At 35.5% G+C, this 22,055-nt stretch overlaps 1 protein-coding gene across 2 annotated transcripts; it reads left to right on the top strand.

The window, feature by feature from the left end:
- Positions 1-969: 969 nt before the first annotated feature.
- Positions 970-11,766, top strand: LOC131653812 (E3 SUMO-protein ligase SIZ1-like). Of its 2 annotated transcripts, none has more exons than XM_058924103.1 (17): positions 970-1,240; positions 1,388-1,453; positions 2,484-2,564; positions 2,940-2,982; positions 3,467-3,542; positions 3,766-3,928; positions 4,099-4,229; positions 5,251-5,319; positions 5,985-6,072; positions 6,174-6,249; positions 6,466-6,539; positions 6,729-6,836; positions 8,221-8,382; positions 8,481-8,585; positions 8,675-8,755; positions 8,863-10,078; positions 10,941-11,766. In XM_058924103.1, the coding sequence occupies exons 2-17, from the start codon at positions 1,430-1,432 to the stop codon at positions 11,078-11,080; spliced, it is 2,637 nt and encodes an 878-aa protein (XP_058780086.1). In that variant the 5' UTR covers positions 970-1,240; positions 1,388-1,429; the 3' UTR covers positions 11,081-11,766. The 2 variants fall into 2 exon arrangements, with proteins under 2 accessions (XP_058780086.1, XP_058780087.1); XM_058924104.1 differs by having other exon boundaries at positions 1,372-1,453.
- Positions 11,767-22,055: the final 10,289 nt, after the last annotated feature.

Raw genomic sequence — 22,055 nt, 5'->3', positions numbered from 1 at the left:
CAATTCAACTCATATTATTTTTTTAAAGTTATTTATATGCCGACAAATTTCTAAAGACTTGAATAAAAAATGAGAGAAGAGATAAAATACGTAGTCTATAACTCATAGAGAAAGTAAATATCATGGAATATAATGAAATATAAAGAAATAACAAATTATTTGCCATCTCTATCAATAGATGTAAAATTGAAGCTCCATAATTATGTCTGATGTTCTGACATAAACTGGCGATATAGAGACATATGGTACCCTTCTATACACGCTAAGATTCATTTTGAGCCATTCTTTACAACTAGATTTTCTTACGACTTGAAGAATCCTATATACTTCCTTATTAAGTATCCAATTTAATTCTATGTTTATACTGTAATCTTCAATGAGCTTGTTACCAGAAATATATATGTTTATGCAACCCGTTTACCAAAACCACCTAAATGTTGAAGCTTGATTCTGGAGCTCCGTTGAAACTAAGATGAAAATATTACATGATCACGATTGAAGATTCAAACGCAAAATCAAACAAATGTTAAATTTGAGTCACTGTCAATTGTGGTGTTGAAAACCAAATTTGTTTCAAGCCGTTGACTGTAATTACGCACCTACCGATTCTCTGTTTATATTATAATCCTCAATGAGCTTATAACGAGAAGTATGCATGCATGCTAATGGGACGTGTTTACCAAAACCACCTGATGCAGAAGCTCGCCTTTAGAGCTCCAATGAAATTAAGATGAAAATATTACACAACTACGATTGAAGACTCAAACGCAAAATAAATAACATTTATGTCAGAGTAACTTTCAGACGTGACATAGAAAATCAAATTTGTTTCAACCATTCAACCATACAATATTAATCTCATAAATCCTAAGATTCTACCATAAAAAACAATCCCATGTGTCTTCTATCAAGGTCAAAAATCCTAATTACGACATCATAAACCTTAAAAAAAGGAAAAGTACTATACAAAAACAAAGAAAAAAGGAAACGGTTGGTGTGTTCCATTGAACTTAGACATGAATGCCCTGAAATCTAAACCGGACGTGTTGCCGTTAATAAACCGGATTGGATAATCACCGATAGATCCGAACATTGAACTAGAAGGTTTTGTTTTTTTGGGTCAATACGAAAAGCACACCACCATACCATAACAGAGTAAAGTGCCAACTCAGGCTTACATAAGCTCTAATCCCATCCCAAACCCAAACCCTAATTGCCACTACCCTTTCTCCTTCTCCTGGTGCGTTATGATTTCGAGTTTTTTCTATGATTTGCGGCTATTCATTCTGCTTCTGATTATTTTTCCATGTTCACTGATTGCTTGTGTTTTTACTTTTGATTTGTGTATTTGATTTGGATTGAATTGATCAGTTATTGCTTGTGGCAGCATGCTTAGAGCTGTTTGTTGTTGCTGAGGATTCTGGGCAAAATGGATTTAGTTTCTCTTTGCCAGGTATGCTATGCTATTCAGTTTTTCTGTTTGGGGATTGCAATTTAGGATCAATAATGTTTGTGATTGCTTTTTTGTTTTCATGTTTTGTGACTGAAGTGTTGATCACTCTGAAATGTATGTTGAAGTAGCCTTTTTGATGGCATTGTTCCATCAAAAAAGTTTTTTTTTTTTTTGGTTTGTTTTGAATTGGGTGTCTAGCTTGATGGATTCTGTTTACCTCTTATGAATTGTGTTGACTAGATTTCTAGTTGCAACGTTTGATGTTCAATTTTTCTGTAAGATGAGTGCAATTTAAAATGTATGTTAAAGTAGCCTTTTTGATGACCATGTACAATCAAAAAGGTTTTTTTGTGTGGTTGTTTGTTTGAATTGTGGTGCCTACCTTGATGGATTCCGTTTACCTATTTCTTATGAGTTATGCGGGCTAGGGTTCTCATTGTTAAAGTGTCGAATGTATAATGCAGTTATTGATTTTCCTGGTAAATTACAATGTTAAGAGTCCCACTTCGGATAATATATAGCCTGAACATGTGCTTACAAGTGGGGGTACCCTACAAGTTGGTTTTGTAGGATTGAGTTAGTCCCAACCACAATTATTAACATGGTATTAGAGCCAGGTTTAAGATCCCTTAGGCCACCTGCTATCAGATTTCTGCTATTGGGCCATCCACCATATATTTCCATGCTCCAGATGCCCAGTCATGGGCGTGAAGGGGTGTGTTACGAATGCCACATCGGACAATAAATGGCCTGGACATGCGTTTATAAATAAGGGCAATCCTCACCCGACAAGCCAGTTTTGTATGGTTGAGTTAGGCCCAACCACAACTCTTAACAGACATTATATGCTTTTAAGTCTAGTTTCGTATCTAGTTCATTGGTTGGTCTTTCAGTTTTTATTTTGTTTGGTTTACTTATTGTAATACTTTGTTAACCAGGTATTTAGTGCTGTTTTTATTTTTTATTTTTGGGGTTTAATGATACGAGGGTATGCTTTCCTACTTTACTGACCTAGTAACTTTTCATGCAGGAGAAATTGGTATATTTTCGTGTAAAAGATCTCAAAGATGTGCTTACTGAGGTAGGACTTTCAAAGCAAGGAAAGAAGCAGGTAAGATAATTAATATTACTGATCATATATCTTCAATATTGAGATATTGTCTTTGAAGCTTGAGGAGTGGTTTTTAAATTTAAGTGTGATTGAATGGTGTTTATTGACTTATTACTTGCTAAGTTTTTACACTATTTATTTGTACCACTTTTTCCACTTGGTTACATGCAATCAAGAATACAAGTTTAAAAATCAAACTCTTAAGAGAGTATTGATATTGTCAATCCGAGCAATGGACATTCACACGACTGTTGTAACTCTGGAGTATAGCCGATACATTATTATCTTTAATTGCTTAACTGCACATCATGCTGTGCTATCTATTCTCTGGAGTTTTCGGGCAATGTAATGATGTCAATTCTCCATTTTATGTAGGATCTTGTTGATAGGATATTATCTATTCTCTCAGATGAACAAGGTATGATTATATTATCTCCTATCATAGACACATAGATGGCTCAACCTTTAGTACTCACTTATTCTATTTTATATTTTGTAACTTTTTGTCTATTTGATTTGTGTGAAAAACTGAAAGCTTATATTTTATACTGAAGTTTTTATACAATGTTTTATTTGTCTTTGAATATCTTCAAAAGAGAAAGCTGGCTGGCTCTATACTGTCTGAGTCAAACATGTTTATACTGTTTGAGTTGCATTTCCAATCTTATTTGAGGCTTGGACTGGTTGAACCTGTTAATTTTAACTTTCTATTCAAACAGTTCTTTAGGAGTACTGGAGTAGTGGTAACTTCTACGGTGACATGGTTTATCGAATGTGAAAAATTTGGAATATTTAACTTTTATGCTTCTAATTCAATTTTGTGATTTTAATATGTGAAGTTATGTTTCTTATGTTCCTCCGCTTTCTCTTGTAAACTAAGCAACTTGTTTATTTTTTCTTAGTTTTCAGAGCATGTGCTAAGAAGAAGAATATTCTTGGAAAAGCAGAAGTGGTGAAGTTAGTGGATGACACATATAGGTTAGTGTCAGAGACAACATGTTGATGATATTTTCTTCATCTAGTTTTGTTATACTTCAGATTAATGTAATGGCTGAGGTTTTATAGATAAACTCATAGTTAACACATGATATGGTGTTCTGTTTTTAGGTTTGCTTTAAGTTGACTGTACTGGTGTATACATGCCATAATGCCCTCATTTCAAAGTTTTTCTTTCATGATGTTGTGTTTTCTTTTCCCCCAGAAAACTGCAGGCATCTGGAGCCACTGATGTAGCATCAAAGGGGCAGGGTGCTTCAGATAGAGCTAATGTGAGAATTAAAGGTGAACTTGATGATTCCTTTCTAGCAGATATGAAGGTTCGCTGTCTCTGTGGGAGTTCAATGGAAACAGATCTACTGATCAAGGTGTAATATTCAATATATTTCTTCTATCCTCATGATACATAAAAGTATATGCTTCTTTACATTTGCATATGATTTCATTGATCATTTCCATTGTTTTCCTTGATGTCATGTGATTTTAATTAAGAACTCTACTAACAGCTTATATTTGCTAACTATGGCATTGTTTACAGTGTGAAGATACAAAATGCCCTGTCTCGCAGCATCTCAACTGCGTTGTTATTCCGGATATTCCCAGTAAAGGAATGCCACCAATCCCGGATACATTTTATTGTGAAATATGCCGTCTCAGTCGAGCAGACCCGTATGTCATGTTCCCTTCCCTTTTTATTTCAGCTTATATGGAGTGGGAATAAATTGTTTGCTAGTTTTTTCTCCATATTATAGTATTGTGTTGAATTATTTTTATGCTCACTGCCAGAGTTATTTGTGTTTCTATCTTGACAAGGGTTTGTGTTGGTTGAAGTAATTCGGTTGTGATTTTTTATTACTGAGCTATTGTATCTGCTATTGGTCCATTGAACCCTAAGAAGGAACCATTTTTGTTTTCAGTTTAAAAAGAATTGATTCCATCATGAAGCTTTTTTTTTTTTATGATGCCACTGTACTCTTTTCAACTTGCAAGGCCCACTTTTGTTTACTGTCTTTTCTTTTTCAAACATTAATTATATAATTATTATTTTCAAACATCTTTTAATTGAAAAGTGTTTTTTTCTGAAAAAATAAAAAAAACTATCAATTCTTCTAAATATATCATAATGATATTGATAGTTGTAAAGATGGTCAATATATGCATATTTATTCATCTATGATAGGAGTTATATCTTAGTATATCTCTGGTTTCATGAATAAAGAGTATAAAAATGATTTGGCCTATTATCAAACTTCATTTTAGTAAAAATGAAAATGCTTGGTTTTTGTTAGATAAAATTGATTTTGCCTCCAAATTTTGGTTTGACCAGAAGTGATGAAAAATATCTTCTGCGTTAGGTTAAAACCTTCACACCAAATTTTACATCAAACTTGCCTTTAGAGTAAAAATATCAAAATATAGATAACTTCACTTCAAACCAAAATTTTCAAATTCATGTTGATCCAAAATTACATTTAACAAATATTCACCCAAACACCTTAGTCTGAGTTATGACTAGGTCTAGAGGTTCAAATTAGTAAATGTGGTTCCTGAGTATGCTAACTATTTTGTTGCATTAGATGGCTCTTTAGTTTTCTTATTTCGTTATGTTCTCGTGTAATTGGAAGAAGTTTCCTATCCTTTTATTATTTTTTCATTTTCTTTACTCCACATGTCCTTCTCTTTGTTACAGGTTTTCGGTTTCAATGACACACCCTTTACTTCCAGTGAAGTTGACTACAACCCGTATTCCAACTGATGGGTGAGTACCTTGTGTTATTTTGTTGTAGCTGGACATAGTTGTGTAATTGTGTTCATATGTCTTTGAGCAAGATGTGTTGTTTTTGTAATATCTTCTATGCCATTAGAAGGTATTTTGTTTCCTAAGCTTAAACTTAATCAGTAGAGACTTAGATATTCTTAGTATCTTATATGCCTCTAGGAGATATTTTGTTGCCTAAGTTGGTATACATGTTCTGTTCTTCATTTTGGTCTGACTACTATCCATTTCATTTAGAGCAGTGGGTTGAAGTGAGGGTTGGGTGAAGGAGGGATCTAATTCCAACAGTGAATGTTATTGTTAATACACGTGCGTGCTTTAACTGCTGTGTATATCTTTTGGTTACTTTCTATATACATTTTACATTTAGGTTTTGTGCCATTTAAATGGATTGTAATGTATGTTATTTCATATTTATAGTGTCAACTAAAATTGTCTGGCTGTCAAACATATACTCCCTCTGATTCATTATAAGTGGCGTCTTTGGAGTAATTCTTTCTTAAATTATTTTTCACTTAAGACAATCCATCTGCATAACTTGTCATTTTCTTAAGAAGTGTGCATGAAAGAATAATGAGACAAAACCTAGTTTCTGTAGTGGCTTTCTACTTGAAAGACTTGACCGTATTTCTGTTTGAATGGTTCAGATCCAATCCCATGCAGAGTCTTGAGAAAACATTTCTAATTACCAGAGCAACCAAGGACTTAGTATTAAAATCGGATTTTGATATTCAGGTTAGTTTGATTTCTCAGTGTAAGTATTAACATGTTATTTTCTAGTTTCTACTAATCTATTTAAGCATTTTGTTATGTTTGCTAAATGACATCATATGCAGGCTTGGTGTATGCTTTTGAATGACAAAGTTCCATTCAGGATGCAATGGCCGCAACATACAAACCTAGTGGTCAATGGTATGTTATTATTATTGCAAGTAATCTTCTCCTGGGGTGTTATTTTAGTTCCATTAATTGATTTTGTTTCGTGTTGTAGATTTTGTTTTGTTTGCATATTTTATTATTATCTAATTAAAAGCTCATAATTTTCATGTGAAGTATCAATTATTTTTTGGAATTCATGAATTTTGTGGTTGTATTGAATGTTTGTTCTATTTGATTATGATCATATAGGCTGTGATGTTCGTGCAATTAATAGACCTGGTTCTCAGATGCTTGGGGCTAATGGTCGCGATGATGGCGCAATTGTGAGTTTATTGTCATTAAGTATTATAACTATTCCAAATTTTCTGCAGTTGTCTTATTTAACGTGTATTTTAAACTTAGATATTTATGCTGGGGAGCTATTTAGTCTAATTATTTTAGAGTGTTATATTAAGTTAAGTTTTGTCTATTTTGGTTTTATTCAATTTCTTATTTTATTTCTCTTTTGTTAGATCACGTCAAAAATAAAAGAAGGAATTAACAAGATTTCTTTGACGAGCTGTGACACTCGCATTTTCTGTTTCGGGGTCCGCATTATTAAAAAGCGCAGCTTGCAACAGGTAGACTTCTGTCTTCTTTAACTTTAAACTTTATTAAGATGAATGTCTGTTGGTTTCTTTAATCCAGGCTTATCAGAATAGTCAAGTTTGATGTTGAGAATCTGCATGGTATATATCTGTCCAAAGATTCTGATATCTGAGGCTGTTTCGTGAGAAATTTGATAAAACTTGGAATGCTTGTGTGGCTCTTTTTCTATGTCAATGTGATGAATACATGTTTTAACATTGGTCTAGACTCATAGCTCCCAACATAAATGAAATCATGAACCAAAAAACCCGAACAACCCCATTTTTGCAAGTTTGCGATGAACCCAACAAGCCAACGAGGGGAATGAACTCAACTTTGATGAGCTGAGACCTTGCTCTACAAATCTATTTCCAACTAATGAGGGGAGCTCAGTTCCATCATCTTTCAATCTTTAGTCATTTCAAACCTTATGATATGTGAATCGGTCCCGATTTTGAATTTTTGATGCTCTTTGTTGCTAAGTTGTGGATTTGTTGTGATTTTTGATTTTGTCTATTAATTGTATCATCTCGTCTGGTCCAGTCTGGTCTTTTTTCAGGCTTTGTGCTCTATTGTTGTTACTTTTTTCTTTGATATATCTTACTAGGGTTATTTTTTGGGGGAGGGGAGGATTTATTAACCATTTTGACCTCAATTCTATTGGTTTCATTATGGAATGTTTTCATCAATCTGCATTTTGGTTATACGGAAGTTTTTTTTTATAACATTTTGGTATTCCTAAATATAGCAAATGATATTGTACATTATTATTTACGTATACTTTTTATATCTTAGTTAGTGATCAAATTTGTTTTTCCCGAGTTACTTTTGCAAAGTGCACCCACTTACCTAAGCAGTTGACTTTGGAGAGATGTGTGTGCATGGATTCTAAATAAAACAATATACAAGGGGTAGAAACACGAGAGAAAACAAGATATCCTCTGAAATGAGTAGGAACATGAGAGTATAAATAACGAGGGAAAACTAAGAATGCTCCAAGCCTAAGACAAACAATATAATCCTTGAGTTAGATACAAATTTAATTCAATAAGGATGTGTGCATGTTTTCAAAATAAAGCAATTTACAAGGGGTAGAAACATAAGAGAGAAACCAAGGTATCCTCTCAAATGGGTAGAAACACTAGAGTGAAAACATAAGTAGCGAGGAGGAAATTAAGAATCCTTCACACCTAAAGACAAACAATGTAATCCTTGAGTAATACAGAGATTTAATTCAATAAAGATGTGTTCTTTTGGTCTATACTGTTGAAATATGTTTTGCTGGTACTTGATTTTTTAAAGCATCTATGTTTTGATTGATCCATAATTTCTTCCATATTTTCCATTAAATTAAATAATTTAGTCTTTGGTATGTAGATCCTGAACATGATTCCAAAGGAGTTCCATGGTGAGCGGTTTGATGATGCTCTTGCACGTGTTTGTTGTCGTGTTGGGGGTGGAAATTCTGCGGGTGAAGCTGATAGTGACAGTGATCTGGAAGTGGTTTCAGATACTATTAGTATCAACCTTCGTTGTCCAGTAAGGCTTTGATGTATTAGATTATCTTAGTAATTCAGGAAATTTTACAAACCAGTCCTCGAAGTTTTACAAAATTTATGCTTTTGTGAAATCTGTAGATGAGTGGTTCAAGAATAAAGATTGCAGGAAGATTCAAACCTTGTGTTCACATAGGTTGTTTTGATCTTGAAGTGTTTGTGGAAATGAATCAACGTTCAAGAAAGGTAAAATCCTCAGAAACTGTGCGTGATTTATCTTATTCGTTTCTCAATTTTAAAATAAGTGTTAAATGAAGCATTAATCGTTTCTGCAGTGGCAATGCCCCATATGTCTCAAAAACTACGCTCTGGAGAATATCATTATTGATCCTTATTTCAACCGCATCACTTCTATGGTAATGTTTTCCTCTTTGACGCACACGCGCGCGCGCGCGCACACACACACACACTCACATTTAAGTCTTTTGAACCAGTACTTATTGAAACTGGTTTTCTGGCACAGATGAAAAATTGTGGGGAGGAGTTTACCGAGGTGGAGGTGAAGCCTGATGGTTATTGGCGTGTCAAGGCTAAGAATGAAAGTGAATGCCGCGAGTTAGGGAATCTTGCTGAATGGCACTCTCCTGACGGTTCCGTCTCTGTTTCTACTAGTGGAGAAGGCAAGAGAGTGGAAACTTTGAATGTCAAAAAGGAAGGGGTTTCAGACAGTCCTGCCGGCATAAGACTTGGCATTAGGAAAAATTGTAATGGAGTTTGGGAAGTTAGCAAACCCAAGGACACAAACACCTCTTCTGATGATAGGTTGAATGCGGATTTAGGAAATAATGAAGTTGTGGTTATTCAAATGAGCAGCAGTGGCACTGGAAGTGGATTGGATGGCGATGATCAAAGTGTAAATCAGAGCGGCGGTGGGCATGTAGAATATTCTACTACCAATGGGATTGAGGCAGATTCTTTGTGTCACACTAATGCTGGTTCAACTTATGGATATACTATTCCTAACACTTCTGCTCCAATGGCTAATGCAGAAGTTATTGTTCTTAGTGATTCTGAAGATGATGATATATTATTATCTCCTACAGTTGGTCGCAATAATAATCAAACTGACGATCCAGTTGATGCTTACTCAGTGCCCCCACCTGGAATTATCGACCCATATGCAGAAGATCACAATATTGGTGGAAATCCATCCTTGGAAGTTTTTGGTAATCCCAGTGAAGGTGATTTTGGGATTTCCTCCCTCTGGCCATTGCATTCTGAAACTCAGGCAACCTCGGGATTCCAACTGTTCAGTTCTGAGGTGGATGTGTCTGATGCATTGGTCCATGGTGATATTAATTGCTCCTCATCACTGAATAGTTATACATTGGCTCCGAACACTGGTTTGGGATCTAATACTCTAATACCAAATTCATCCACTGATCCATCTGACACTGATTTAAATGGTGGCTTAGTTGACAATCCATTGGCATTTGGTGGAGAGGATCCTTCGCTTCAGATTTTTCTCCCTACAAGACCAGGGGAATCATCTGTGCAGCATGATGAATTAAGAGATCACAATGGTGTGTCAAATGGTGAATATACAGAGGATTGGGTCTCTCTTAGGCTTGGGGGTGGAGCTGGTGGCAGTAATGGTGATGCTTCAACCCCAAATGATTTGAATTCCAGACCGCAGATTACATCCAGAGAAGATGCTACCGATTCTTTAACTGATACTGGTTTGTTACTTTCTGAATCTAAATCTCATTTTGTGGGCAAGTTATTTCTGTTTTTTTTTGTTACATATGGAGGTTACTAGGTTATAGTATCATTCACATTTTCAAGTGCATAAACAACCAATTGCTTATTCCAATGAAGCAAGTAATATATTCAGATCATTGTATGAATTCTTAAAATAAAAAATACTTTCAACTCTAAAACTATTCTTCTCTTTGTCTCCCTCCGCACCCGCGTTCTTTGCCTTCCAGTATTTCTTAAATGAACGTGTTATTAGGTTTTTGAGAAGGAAAGATATTTTCCTTAATTCTTTTACATGGATGGTCGTTAGGATTTATCTAAGCTCCATATCAAGTTTGTTTATGCTCCAATGAAGGAGGTTTGGGAACTGGCTATTTCATTTTCTTTACGTGGATGCTATTGTGGGACAGACATCGAATGTAGACCAGGGAAAATAGTTTGCATAATTCTGTTAATCTCTACTATGTAGTTGTCTAATTTTGTTGATTAGTTGGAAGCCCATGCATAAAAGGAAATAGTGTTTTACTAAACTACATATATACTTCATGAAGATTTAAGATATCCTGTTAACTAATTACTTGGAGATTATTTTTTCCGGATCAATATAATCAATACCAATTTGGAAACCTGGAACCTAATCTCTGGCCCAAACATTAGCTGTATTTGATTGTGCATTTTTATTTATTCATCTCCTTCCTTGCATTTTGTTGTTCTATGTTGCTACTAGTAAACTAGTAACTAGTTTTTAAAACATGGGTATTCTTACTATTCATGTTCTAATTTAGTGATTCTAAATGTCTTTTTTCCTTCACTAACTTTCTTGACTTATTTTTTTTCATGCAGCTTCTTTGCCTCTTGGTATGAACGATGCTGGGTCTGACAAAGAAAGTAGGAAAAGATCATATGGCCCTTTCTCATTTCCCCGTCAAAAACGTTCTGTACGGCCCCGCTTGAATCTTTCTATTGATTCAGATTCAGAGTAGAGGATATTCCATCTCTAGACTATAACAGCTTTAGACGCCCTTACTGCCGCATTTTGTACCTACAATAAACCAAAGAAAGTTAGAGCAGCATTTTTGGTCCTAAGTCAGTGAAAGCTGTTGTATTCTGAAGCATCTCTCTCTGTTTGGAGCAGCGTTACAAATTTCCCCCGGCAAAATCATGTTCATGTACTATGTCATTTCCTTATTGGGAATGAAGGATGTTGGCTGCAACTGTCCTCAGTTATTTATGCAGATATGTTCAGAGTTGTCCTAATGTCACATGATAGTTGATAGTGCTGTTTTGTCCAGATGGGCAGGCATTCAGATTTGATACTTCAAATTATTATATCTGCAATTTTGTCTCTGCTATGGATAGCAATTAGCCTGTAAAGTTTCAGCCAACAAATTGGATAGGAAAGTTAAATTTTAGTTTTATTATTTACACCCAGGCAGAAGCTTGCTTTTGTAACATATGTGGTTGCTAATATTTTGCTTGCATTATACTTAGGCACTAGATAGAGTGACCTCCTGGATTACCAAATTTTTATGAGGATCGACATATCCTCCTTTGTTGTATATTCTAGCTCACCGTGTTTCAATCTGGAACACAGCTCGAGCAACGAGTTGAATTGTTGTAATATATTACATGCTTCAATATGGTGAAAATATTGAGCCTTTTGCGGTGATTTGTCATGTTTGTTTCAGCGAAGGGTCGGATTATAATATCGGGTTATAATAATGAGTATAATTAACCGGAATGAGAATATAATGAAAATGAAATTGATACTAGATTGATATTATTGTACTTCCTCATTATTGTCATTTCTCGGTTAGGGGTTTTTGCTCTTGGTGAAATTGAACTCATTGAGCAATTTCTCTGGCAGCATATTTGCAAATGAATAGAGTGTAAAAGTTTAATATCCTTCTGTGTGTATTATCTTTGACTAGGAGTTCATTTTGATTGTTTAATTTTTTAAAAAATCGCTTTGATCCTTCAACTTTTAAATATGTAGGCACATGTTTAGGGGTTATGAAATCATACCAAAGTTATCATGACACATTTTTATGCTTGGCTAACTTGAAATACAACTTTTTATTCTTTCTTTAATTAAGTCCGTCCTTTCTTTTTGTTTAGCTGTCATTTCAGTGAATTTACACACTTCACTAATAAACTTAACTTCACTATTTACCAAATCTAGATTTGTTGGCATATAACCAATGTTGTGTTTTTTTTTTTTTGGATTTTCAAATATGTTCTCTCATCTACTATAACTTCATCTTACTGTCTTAGATGCCAAAACATTTAATTTTTATCAACAATTTACAAAAAGAACCAGGTTTGGAAAATGTCTATCAGAGTTGTTGATTTATGCACCATGAAAGAGCGCACTGGTCAGCTACATCTAGAGATGGTGATTCAAGATTCAAAGTTGAACAACATTTTAATTCTTTACTCATTTTTCTGTGTATTGCTTTTCTTAATCATGCAATACTCATTTAGTTTTAATCCTAATTGGTTGATCAAATTCAGGTTTTGACACGCCATAGAGATTACAAAAATTGTAGGGAGAATTTAAGTGAACACATGTTGTTTCTCGGTTTTAAAAAAAAAAATGTCACAGAGGAAATTATCGTCTGAGTCGCGGATCGGTACACTTTCTTTAAGACGTTTCGCGGTACTGTCAGATTTATGCAAAACAGCTCTTAAATACCCACGACGCCTCCAGGATAAAACAACTCGTTACAAGAAATACGATTCACACTTGCACGTGTGATGAATCGCTCTAAGTGATACACCTTCTGATGGTAAAAAACCAGTCGTAGTATCTGGAATAAATCCAGTCGAAAACATAAAAGAATATTTTGTAAGATGAACCAGAGTAAGGGAGAGAGGAGAGAATTCAGATATGAATTTTGGAGTACAGATCAAATGGATGAAGGAAATGTATTTATAGGCAAAAAATATCCAACCGAGTGGACCAAATCGTGGGCGAAAATATAGTGAGAGAGTGGAACCGGCACAGTCAAGTAAACCTAGTCAAAATCTAGGTTAAGACTTGGTCTTAGGACACGTCACCCATTCGTAATTAATTAATAATAAATATTAATTAATTTCCTATTTAATATTCATCGAATTAATTAATGATAATTAATTTCCATTAATTCAGATTCCAAAAAATTAATTTATGTATACGGACCGAGCCGGCCGGACGGCGGCGGCACACGCGCGCGTGTGTCTTGTTGGCACACTGGTGTGTCCTCACTCCTTTACAAAATTGTAGGTGCCCTTAGGCCCAACAACAATTGTCCAAGTTGGAATATATATACACTACTAATATTTGTGTTCCCTCCAATGTGGGACTTAAAATCAATAATTTCAAATTCATCTCCATACTAGCTCTTACTTGTGCTTATTCATTGCTCATTTAATGTCAATATCATTCCAACTCATCCTCCAAATTATCATCATTCCAAGTATTCCAACAACACAAAACTTATACATTATCCAATAGGGAACCATTGGACAACAATTTCCCATTGAAGGTTGTGAAAACAAACTTAAACTCCTATTCAACGGCGCGACAACTATTTGTAAAGTTGAACTGCTTGACATACCTCCTCACCAATTCAAGTTCAAAGTTATATTAGACCTTCTCAATAGAAAAATCAGCCATGATTGTTTATATGGTAATAACAACTTATTTTCTTAAAACAACTTACAGTCTTTCACTAATTATAATTTCATATTGTAGCCAACATAACCACATTTGCCACAAAACCACATATACTTGGGACATTTCATCAAACACCTTTCTTGCAATGCATTTTTCTAGGTTTCAGTGAGGAGTCTGTAATCCAAGGATTTTTGCTATAAGTTTTCCATGACACTCTTTATTATCGTGAAGAATAAAGGACGAAGGGGCCACTTAAGATGTAACATTTTACGGTTTATCACTTGTTAAAATTGTTTGAAATGTGAAGCAAAGGGTAAGTTGGTTTTGCTTGATTGAAATTTCGATTAGAGAAAAGTCACACTTAACAAAGTTGATATGTATTATAGGATGTGTTTCGGTGTTCTAGATTTTGTATGAGTTTTGATGTTTTGGGATTTAATAAAGAATATGTAGAAGATATTAGAAACCCATAAAATCTCTTTTAGTGATTGCTTTATGGCCGCTAAATTAATCCCAAAATTTTAAGTTTATCAGTCATTTTTCATGTCAGTGAAAGTTGACACTCTTATAGACATTTGGATGGAAATGACAAACATGACACATTTTGAAAAATTGAAGGGTCAAGATGTTTTTTTTTATTTTTTAAAGTTAATAGATCAAAATGAACTTTGAGTATACGATACAAAACGAAAAAAGGTAGTAGGCCTAATATAATTCATCTTTATCAACTATTAACTACTATATTATTAAAACATGATACCACTTAGTACCAAAAAAAACATAATAGGGAATGTGAGCATTAAATATAGTTCCATCGTTGAAATGTTTCGCCAATTATCTCTTGACGTGTGATTTAAAAAGGCAAGGAGTGGCATGGTGCTGTTTGCTGTGCACTCAGGTGTTAATGAGTTTGATTGTGTTTCCAAGATGGAATATGGTTGTTGATTTGCTCTTGCTTTTTAATTTCAATTCGATTTTTCAGATTGTTTTTGCCTATGTAAGGATAGAGGAAATTTGGAGAATTTTTTTACAACCTTTTAGACTGAGTTTCCCTTATTCCTCTAAGTCTTTCCCTCTTCTTTGAGAGCAATTTTTCAGGAGTAACCGTCGTCACACATTTAAAGCTTCAAAGCTACGACTTTCAGCCTTCTTTTTTACTTTATTTTCTTCGACCTTATATTTCAAGGCACTTTCTCTCCACTTTAGATTTTTCATTTAAGCATTTACTGTATCTTTTTTACGATGAGCGATAATCCTATTAACATAGATAATAATTTAGAGGGTACCGCTTCTTCCTCCCCAAGAAGGAGAAAGGAACCTGAATTGCATTCCTTTCCCTCTGCTAGTGAGGATTTTGAATCGGAGATCATTTCAATGATTGAGGATTCCGAAACAGAAGGCGTGTCTGAGGACTCCTTTTTCTGGGAGCTTCGTCAAGCGAATCTTTAGGAACTCTCCTTTAGGAAAAATCTGTGGGGGAGGATCCTGTTGAGAAACCAATGCCTTTTCCTACCTTGACGGAGGCATAAATAAAATTTTCCCGGTGAAGGAGGGACCATGTTGATAACTTCATCCGGTTTTTTCAAAAGAGGAATGGTCGAGAGCCTATCAATGCTGAAAGCACGGATTATTTGGAGTACTGAGAAATGTCCCATGATGTATCTTGGATGAGTCCTGACAATCACTTTAAAGTTGATGAGCTGGACTGAAGGGGACTTCGATTATTTGAGCTTGACAAATCCAATAGATATTATTCGGGGGCCACTGAAGTTGTCGAAACTCCTTCCACTTTGAACATCGTCGAGTCTATAACCAATGTTAACATTATGGTTGGCAACCCCCCCGCATTGGTTGATTATTCCAGTAGACCCTGCACAGAGGATATGCAGTTCTTTTTAGGGCTGCTCAACTCCTTTATAAGAATGTCATTTCACCAGGTTGGGGTACGATTGCCCTTTTCTGATTTCGAGGTGACCGTGATATACCGCCTGAAAGTTGCCCCTTGAAACTTCATTCTGAAGCTTGGGCTTATATTAAGGTGTTCCAAGTCTGTGCTTAGCAAAAATCTTGGAAATCTTATCTATATACCTTTTTTGATCACTTTTAAGTGGCTTACACATCTCGAGATGATGCCCGAGATCACGGTTGGTCTTCCTTCGCCCTCGGGTACCTTTGTTTGACTCTTTTATCACCGTTTGAGGTAACTTTATTGAGAGTTTCATGCTGGTGAAACATGTTACTCCTAAGGGTCACTTTGCTCGATGTTCATCTTCAGACACAGTGGGATGTGCTCGTTCTTATAAAAACCATTTTATGAAGTATTGGTCTAGAGTTCATTTATGCCGACCTCTTTCTTCTTACTGCTCCGGGCTAAGTCCTCTATCCCCCGAGGAGGTGAAGATGAAAGAGGAATTGTGTGCTTGGTATCAAAGGCCTGACTATGAAAAAGGATTTGGTCCTGGCGAAGTACCCCATCCTCGGAAAAATTAGAAGCAAATTGACACCTATACGATTATCAATGCACCTGGTCATGCCGAGAGGCAAAAAAATCTTTGGTGAGGATGGGGACCCAGGGAATTTTTTTAACAAATGTAACTTGTATCTTGCAGATAACATGGATCAGTTATAGAAGGTTCTTATGCTCGCCAAGGATCAGGGTCTTGCGTCCGACTTATCATGCATAATGATGTCGACTTCTGTTGCTGCTGCTATCCTTGCTCTTTAGCTAATAGACGAGGTCTTTTTATGGAGGCTTCCCACACGTTGTACTGGGGCAAATATCTAGTTTCGATGGTAGGTGGTGGTCAACTGATGTATTGCTCTAGTGACCTTTCTAGGGAGCAGAATGAGCTGAAGCAAAAGTGTGAGACCCATGAGCGAGAGAATTCCACGACTGAGAAGGAATTGGTTAAGCTGCCGACAAAGGCCGAGCTTGTTGACTCTTTGCAGCAAGAGGTGGAATGTACGGTTCTCCACCAACTTTGGATACTCAGATAACAAAGTTGAAGGTTTCTCTTGTCGTTGGAGAGAAACGTTGGAAGAATGCTTTTGAAGATGCGGCGGAGGCATGCCATGAGTTTGAAGCTGATCAAAAATCTTTTTAGTAGAAGAAAGATGACCATGTAAGAACAAGATTGGTTATGCATCTGGCCTAATCTTTGATGATAACTTTACATGTTATCTTAAATAACAATTTTATACTCTAATGGTTTCTATCTAGTGTGTAGCTTTTTCTAAACATGTTTTGACTCTTGTATGAAGGCGTGTGACGTCATCAGATTATGAACTCAACACTTTGGAAGAATATCCATGGTGTGTTACTGTCATACCCCAAAATTTGCCCATACTATTTCTCTTGTTCAAATTCAAATCAAGATACAAAGCTCAAGATTTGACTGACTGAACACTCTCCTAAACAACAACCCTCAAACTAGGGTTTTGATATTTTCAAAGTAAAATCAAGTTCTGACAATTCAAGTGGACCTCATAACCTCTCACATGATTCAAAGAATCCTTACCTCAAGTTTCAAGCCCTGATTCACAAGATTGCTCACCCAACGGACCAAACGATCAATAATCGACTGGTTGACCTACAAGTCAAACTATGGTCAAACCACAGTCAAAACTTCTGATTTTTTGTCAAGATCCTCATATTGAAGTATCATTCACCATTTGATCAAGAACTGATCATGGTTCATCAAGGAAAGATCAGAAATCAACAAATTCAAAAGTTTCTAAATTAGGGTTTTCATAGGAGAAAGTCAACCCAACTTTGACCATCCATAACTTTCACATGGAACATCAAAAATTTCCCAACCAAAGCTCATTTTGAAGGAAATTGGATTCTCTACATTTTTGTCTCTCACATGCCAAGTCTAAAAATGCTTCATTTGAGAGATATGACTCAAAACATTATAGGTCCTTTTGAAAATCAACCAAAAGTCATCTTTTTCAAAAGAACATACAAGGAGCATGAAAAACTATTTTTGTATGAGACCAAAGACATTGGTTAGAGGACTATTCAAGGTTTCTAAAAAGTCCCAGAAATTGAAAAAATGTTGAAAAATGAGGAAATGGCAAGGTGCACAAGTTCACCTATTTTTAAGGGGTGTACAAAGAGAAATATGGTCCAAAATGATTTTTCTTCTAAATGGGCTTGATTTCTTTTGGTCCTAATGTCATCTTAAGCCCATACACGACCATGGAATATATCTCCTACGTTTTTATTATTTTTATTTATTATTTTATAGATTTTATTCATTAAAATCATAATTTAATCAAATAAAATTATAAAAACAATAGAAGATTTGATTTGGCTTTAGAATTGATTCAATTAATTGTCAAATATACCACATTAATCAAGGAAATTCGTGGCATTTGGTTTAGGGAAGATTGAGTGCAAAAATAGAAAGAAATCATTCAAATTTTCAATCAAATTATTTTCTCCAATTACATGATATATTTCCTAAACCATTGACCTATTTCTTTCACATATATATACACATACTCATTCAGCATAAGGAGAGAGGTTTTGGACGAAAAAAGAGGCCAAGAGCTAGAGTTTGCAATCTACCAAATTTCCAAGAAAACTAGGGCAAGAGAAATCTTTGGTGGCAGCCATTATCAACCAGTTCCAAGCTTCGAGTCATCTTCCTAAAGCATCCAGGAGGACATCCCAACCGAATAAGAAGGGCAAAACGGACCAGACTCTCTTCACCAAAGTTGCACATGGTGGTAACGAATTTCAAAACTCAAACTCTCTAATCGCTTAACATGAATCAATTATGGGCACATATACATATTTATATTGGTGTTAGGGATTTCCTTGAGCCCTCTTTCGTGAGTTTGAACGCAGGGAGGAAGAGACACCATTGTTAGTGCCCTAAGTTGTGTTTCTTCGAATGCGTATTTCCTGGTATTTTCAGGCCAAACGAAGGCCGCTATCGTGTTCAGAACGTCGTTTACAATCGAACCATGGTCCTTTTGTTAACTTTCATGTGTTGTTGTAGTGAGTTTGATGTTGCAGAAAAGCGGAGGAATTTCCGCAGGAGATTCCATGGATGAACCCGCATCAATTTCCGCAGGAAACATGAAGATGACGATGAACAGTGCAGGGGTCTTTGACTCACACGCGTGGAGTTGTTTGATTCGCTGGTCAGCATGCTCTCTTTCTCTCCGCGTGCGCGGCTAGCTACCATTGGCCAGTCAAAAAATTAAATGTCTCTCTCTCATTTTAATTGGCTTGTTCAGCGCGTGTGGGGCCCGTTTGTTGACTGCGTTTGAATCCCATGACTTGACCAACTTTTAGTATTTTTTCTATGTTGTTTATTCATCTAACATAAATTAACACTCAGCGCAGGTGGCATATGGTGATAACTAATGACTTTGAGGTCCTGGGTTCAACCCAGCCTTTTGCAAGTTTTTTAAAAAACTTATTTTGCAGTGGTGCTTTACAGATGCAGCGTACTCGGTCCACGAAAGCTTATGATGTACCCTCAGTATCGCACCGCAGGATCCCCACCAATCCATATCCAACGCCCCAGAACACGCTAGTGTACCATGCTCCCTCACAGGGTCACCACACTCGAACCAGCGCCCAGGTTCCTAACTTTTTTTATTTATATCTATATAATTAATTTTTATTCTTTTTTCCTTTAAAACATTACAATTATTTTTTTAATTAAAACCAAACCTTTTTTTTTCTCTTTTCTAATAAAACCATTTTTTTAGTAAGAGACATAATTTAGTGTTTTTTAGGTTTTTTTTAATAAATTAATAATTCTATATTTAGGATTTAATATTTAAAATTAATCTAATTTCACCAAGATTGTTAGGGTAATTTGTTTTTAGAGTTTCAAACCTGATTTATTTTAGGCTAACCATTTTAATTTTTAGATTTATAATATTTAACCTTGATTTTTATTTTTAGGCTTGTTAAAATTAACTATAATCATAATATAAGATTTAAGATTTATCACCATGAATACCACAAATTGTTTAACCACAAGTTGTTTTTAAACGTTGAATCTCTTCAATACCGCAAATTTCTCCTCTCACCTCATACTCCTTTGATTGTCGCATGCCTTTGTTTATTTATTTTCTGCCATTTAAAATCTTTTATTTATTTATTTTCCGCTATTTAAATTCCTTTATTTATTTGTTTTCTGCCATTTCAATTCTAGAATGTGTATAGGTCGCACATTTTTTTGATGTAATAGTAATTAGGGCTTTACTTTCCCGCACCTTTATTTTCTCGCAATTCCCCCCGATTTTTATCTTGTATCCCCCATCCCATAAAACTGTAATAGCGTAGAACATTTATTTTCCGCACTTTATTTTCCGTAAATATATTCTCTGCGTGGTTAGTAAATAGGGAGTGATAACAAGTAATTGAACTTAATTCACCTAATGCAAGATAAATACTCGAATCTAACTCACGTGATTGCTACACACACTCACCTCTAAGGTTTCCCCTCTTGTTGCCTGTTGCCTTCGATTTCGATTAAATAGTCAGGTCCCTTCGAATATAGGGATACCTTAGCACCTGTTGCCTTCGATTCAAAATCACCTTGTCCCTCCGATTTAAAGATCATAGTCCCTTCGAGTTGCCTACGATAAGTATGATCTCGTCCCTCGATTAAATGGTGATAGTCCCTTCAATTGCTAAGGTATCCTTACTGTTGCCTTAATGACTATTTTATCCTTCCCTTAGACTACCTGTCCTCTTCATGGTAGGGACAGTCTTTCGGCGAACGATACCTCTCGATGACCCTTCGATGACCCGCACATCCAATTGAAAGACTTCCTGCCCTCTCATGGTATGGATAGACCCTTTCAAACGAAATACTTAAAGAACAAGAAAGACCATAATCTTAGGGTAGGTAGCTCTTATCTGCTTGCTCACAATCAATTCAAAAATCAAATACTTTTCACACCTCTTATTTCAAAACAATTTCAAAACAAGGCTACGCTTATTTACAAGCTAAAGTCCTTAACGAAATCTTTTACTATTCACACGACACTTCAAACTTTTCAAACAATCAAAGTGAGCTAAGCAATTAAGAGCCCATGGATAACCATGGATGCAGAGGGTGCCTTACACCTTCCCTTTGTATAACTTACCCCCGAACTCAAAATCTTTCAATAGGTCTTTCCTGTTCTTTTTGCCTTTCCAATTGGATAAAATAAAAGTCGGTGGCGACTCTTGCTTACCGCAACATTTCGATTATAAAAGTCAGTTCACCGTATTACAGTTACAAAGGAAGTCAAGATTCTGGATGCTACTTCTGCAAAGGTTCTAAGGAATGTTAATTCAAGAGCTTCTGATTGTGCCTTTTTCAAGGAAGCTTTAGAAGCCTTCTAAAGCTTTGCTTATGTGTTCCATGTTCTGAAGATGCTAAAGACAAGGTTCTCCTGAACAGGTTCTGGAGATCTAAAGAAATCTCTTGTGAAGACCAAGTGCTGAAGACTCTGAAGACAAAGTTTTGTTGAACAGGTTCTGAAGACTCAAAGACTTAGGCTATGAAGACTCAAGTTCTGATGCTTCTACAACATGCTTCAATCAACATACAATCAGAAGCATCTGAAGACTTAGAAGATCTATAATGGCTTGCGTGTGACGGTGAGCATAAAATTACTAACGTTAGCTGTGACCTCTACGCTTATAGGGTGGTGATAGGACATTTCTATTTGTACTTGTTATCGACCATTTCCACCATGACTGTTGGAAACTTTACAACTATATTTGTATTTCCTATTCTAGCCTCCAACGAATCTATCATTCTTTATAAAGGAAGCCATTGGAAGAATTTGAATGCAACTAATAAATTCTATAAAACTACACCAAAGCGGTGCACAAACTCTGTTAGAGAAAATCTTTGTATAGTTTTGTAATTTGGAAAGGAGCTCTTGTTCGTATCTTGCTTTCAACACTTTTTTGTTGTTGTACTTAAACATTATGTAATCTGCTTTTTTAAAGCATATTTGTATACACAACTTTGTAATCAACGGTGGTTGATAGAAGCCTTGGGGGACTAAGTGATAGTCGGAATTCTCAAGAAGACTTTCGTTGCGGTCATAGTGGTTTCACGATAATTATTAGCTGAACTTGTTGGGGTTGTCAACAAGGTTGATCAGAAGCTTATTGTGGTTGTGTGTAATCATTGGATTATAGTGGATTAAGACCTTGTTGATAAGGCAAATTACCTTGGTATTTTGACTGGAGTAACTTCGTTAACAGTGAACTAGGATAAAAATAAGTGTGTTCATTTATTTTTATTCACTTGTTAACTTTGTGTTTG

The sequence above is a fragment of the Vicia villosa genome, linkage group LG2 (genome assembly GCF_029867415.1).
Source record: "Vicia villosa cultivar HV-30 ecotype Madison, WI linkage group LG2, Vvil1.0, whole genome shotgun sequence".
Lineage (NCBI taxonomy): Eukaryota > Viridiplantae > Streptophyta > Magnoliopsida > Fabales > Fabaceae > Vicia > Vicia villosa.
The sequence above is the reverse complement of the archived record's forward strand: the minus strand, read 5'-3'. Positions and strand labels throughout refer to the sequence as shown.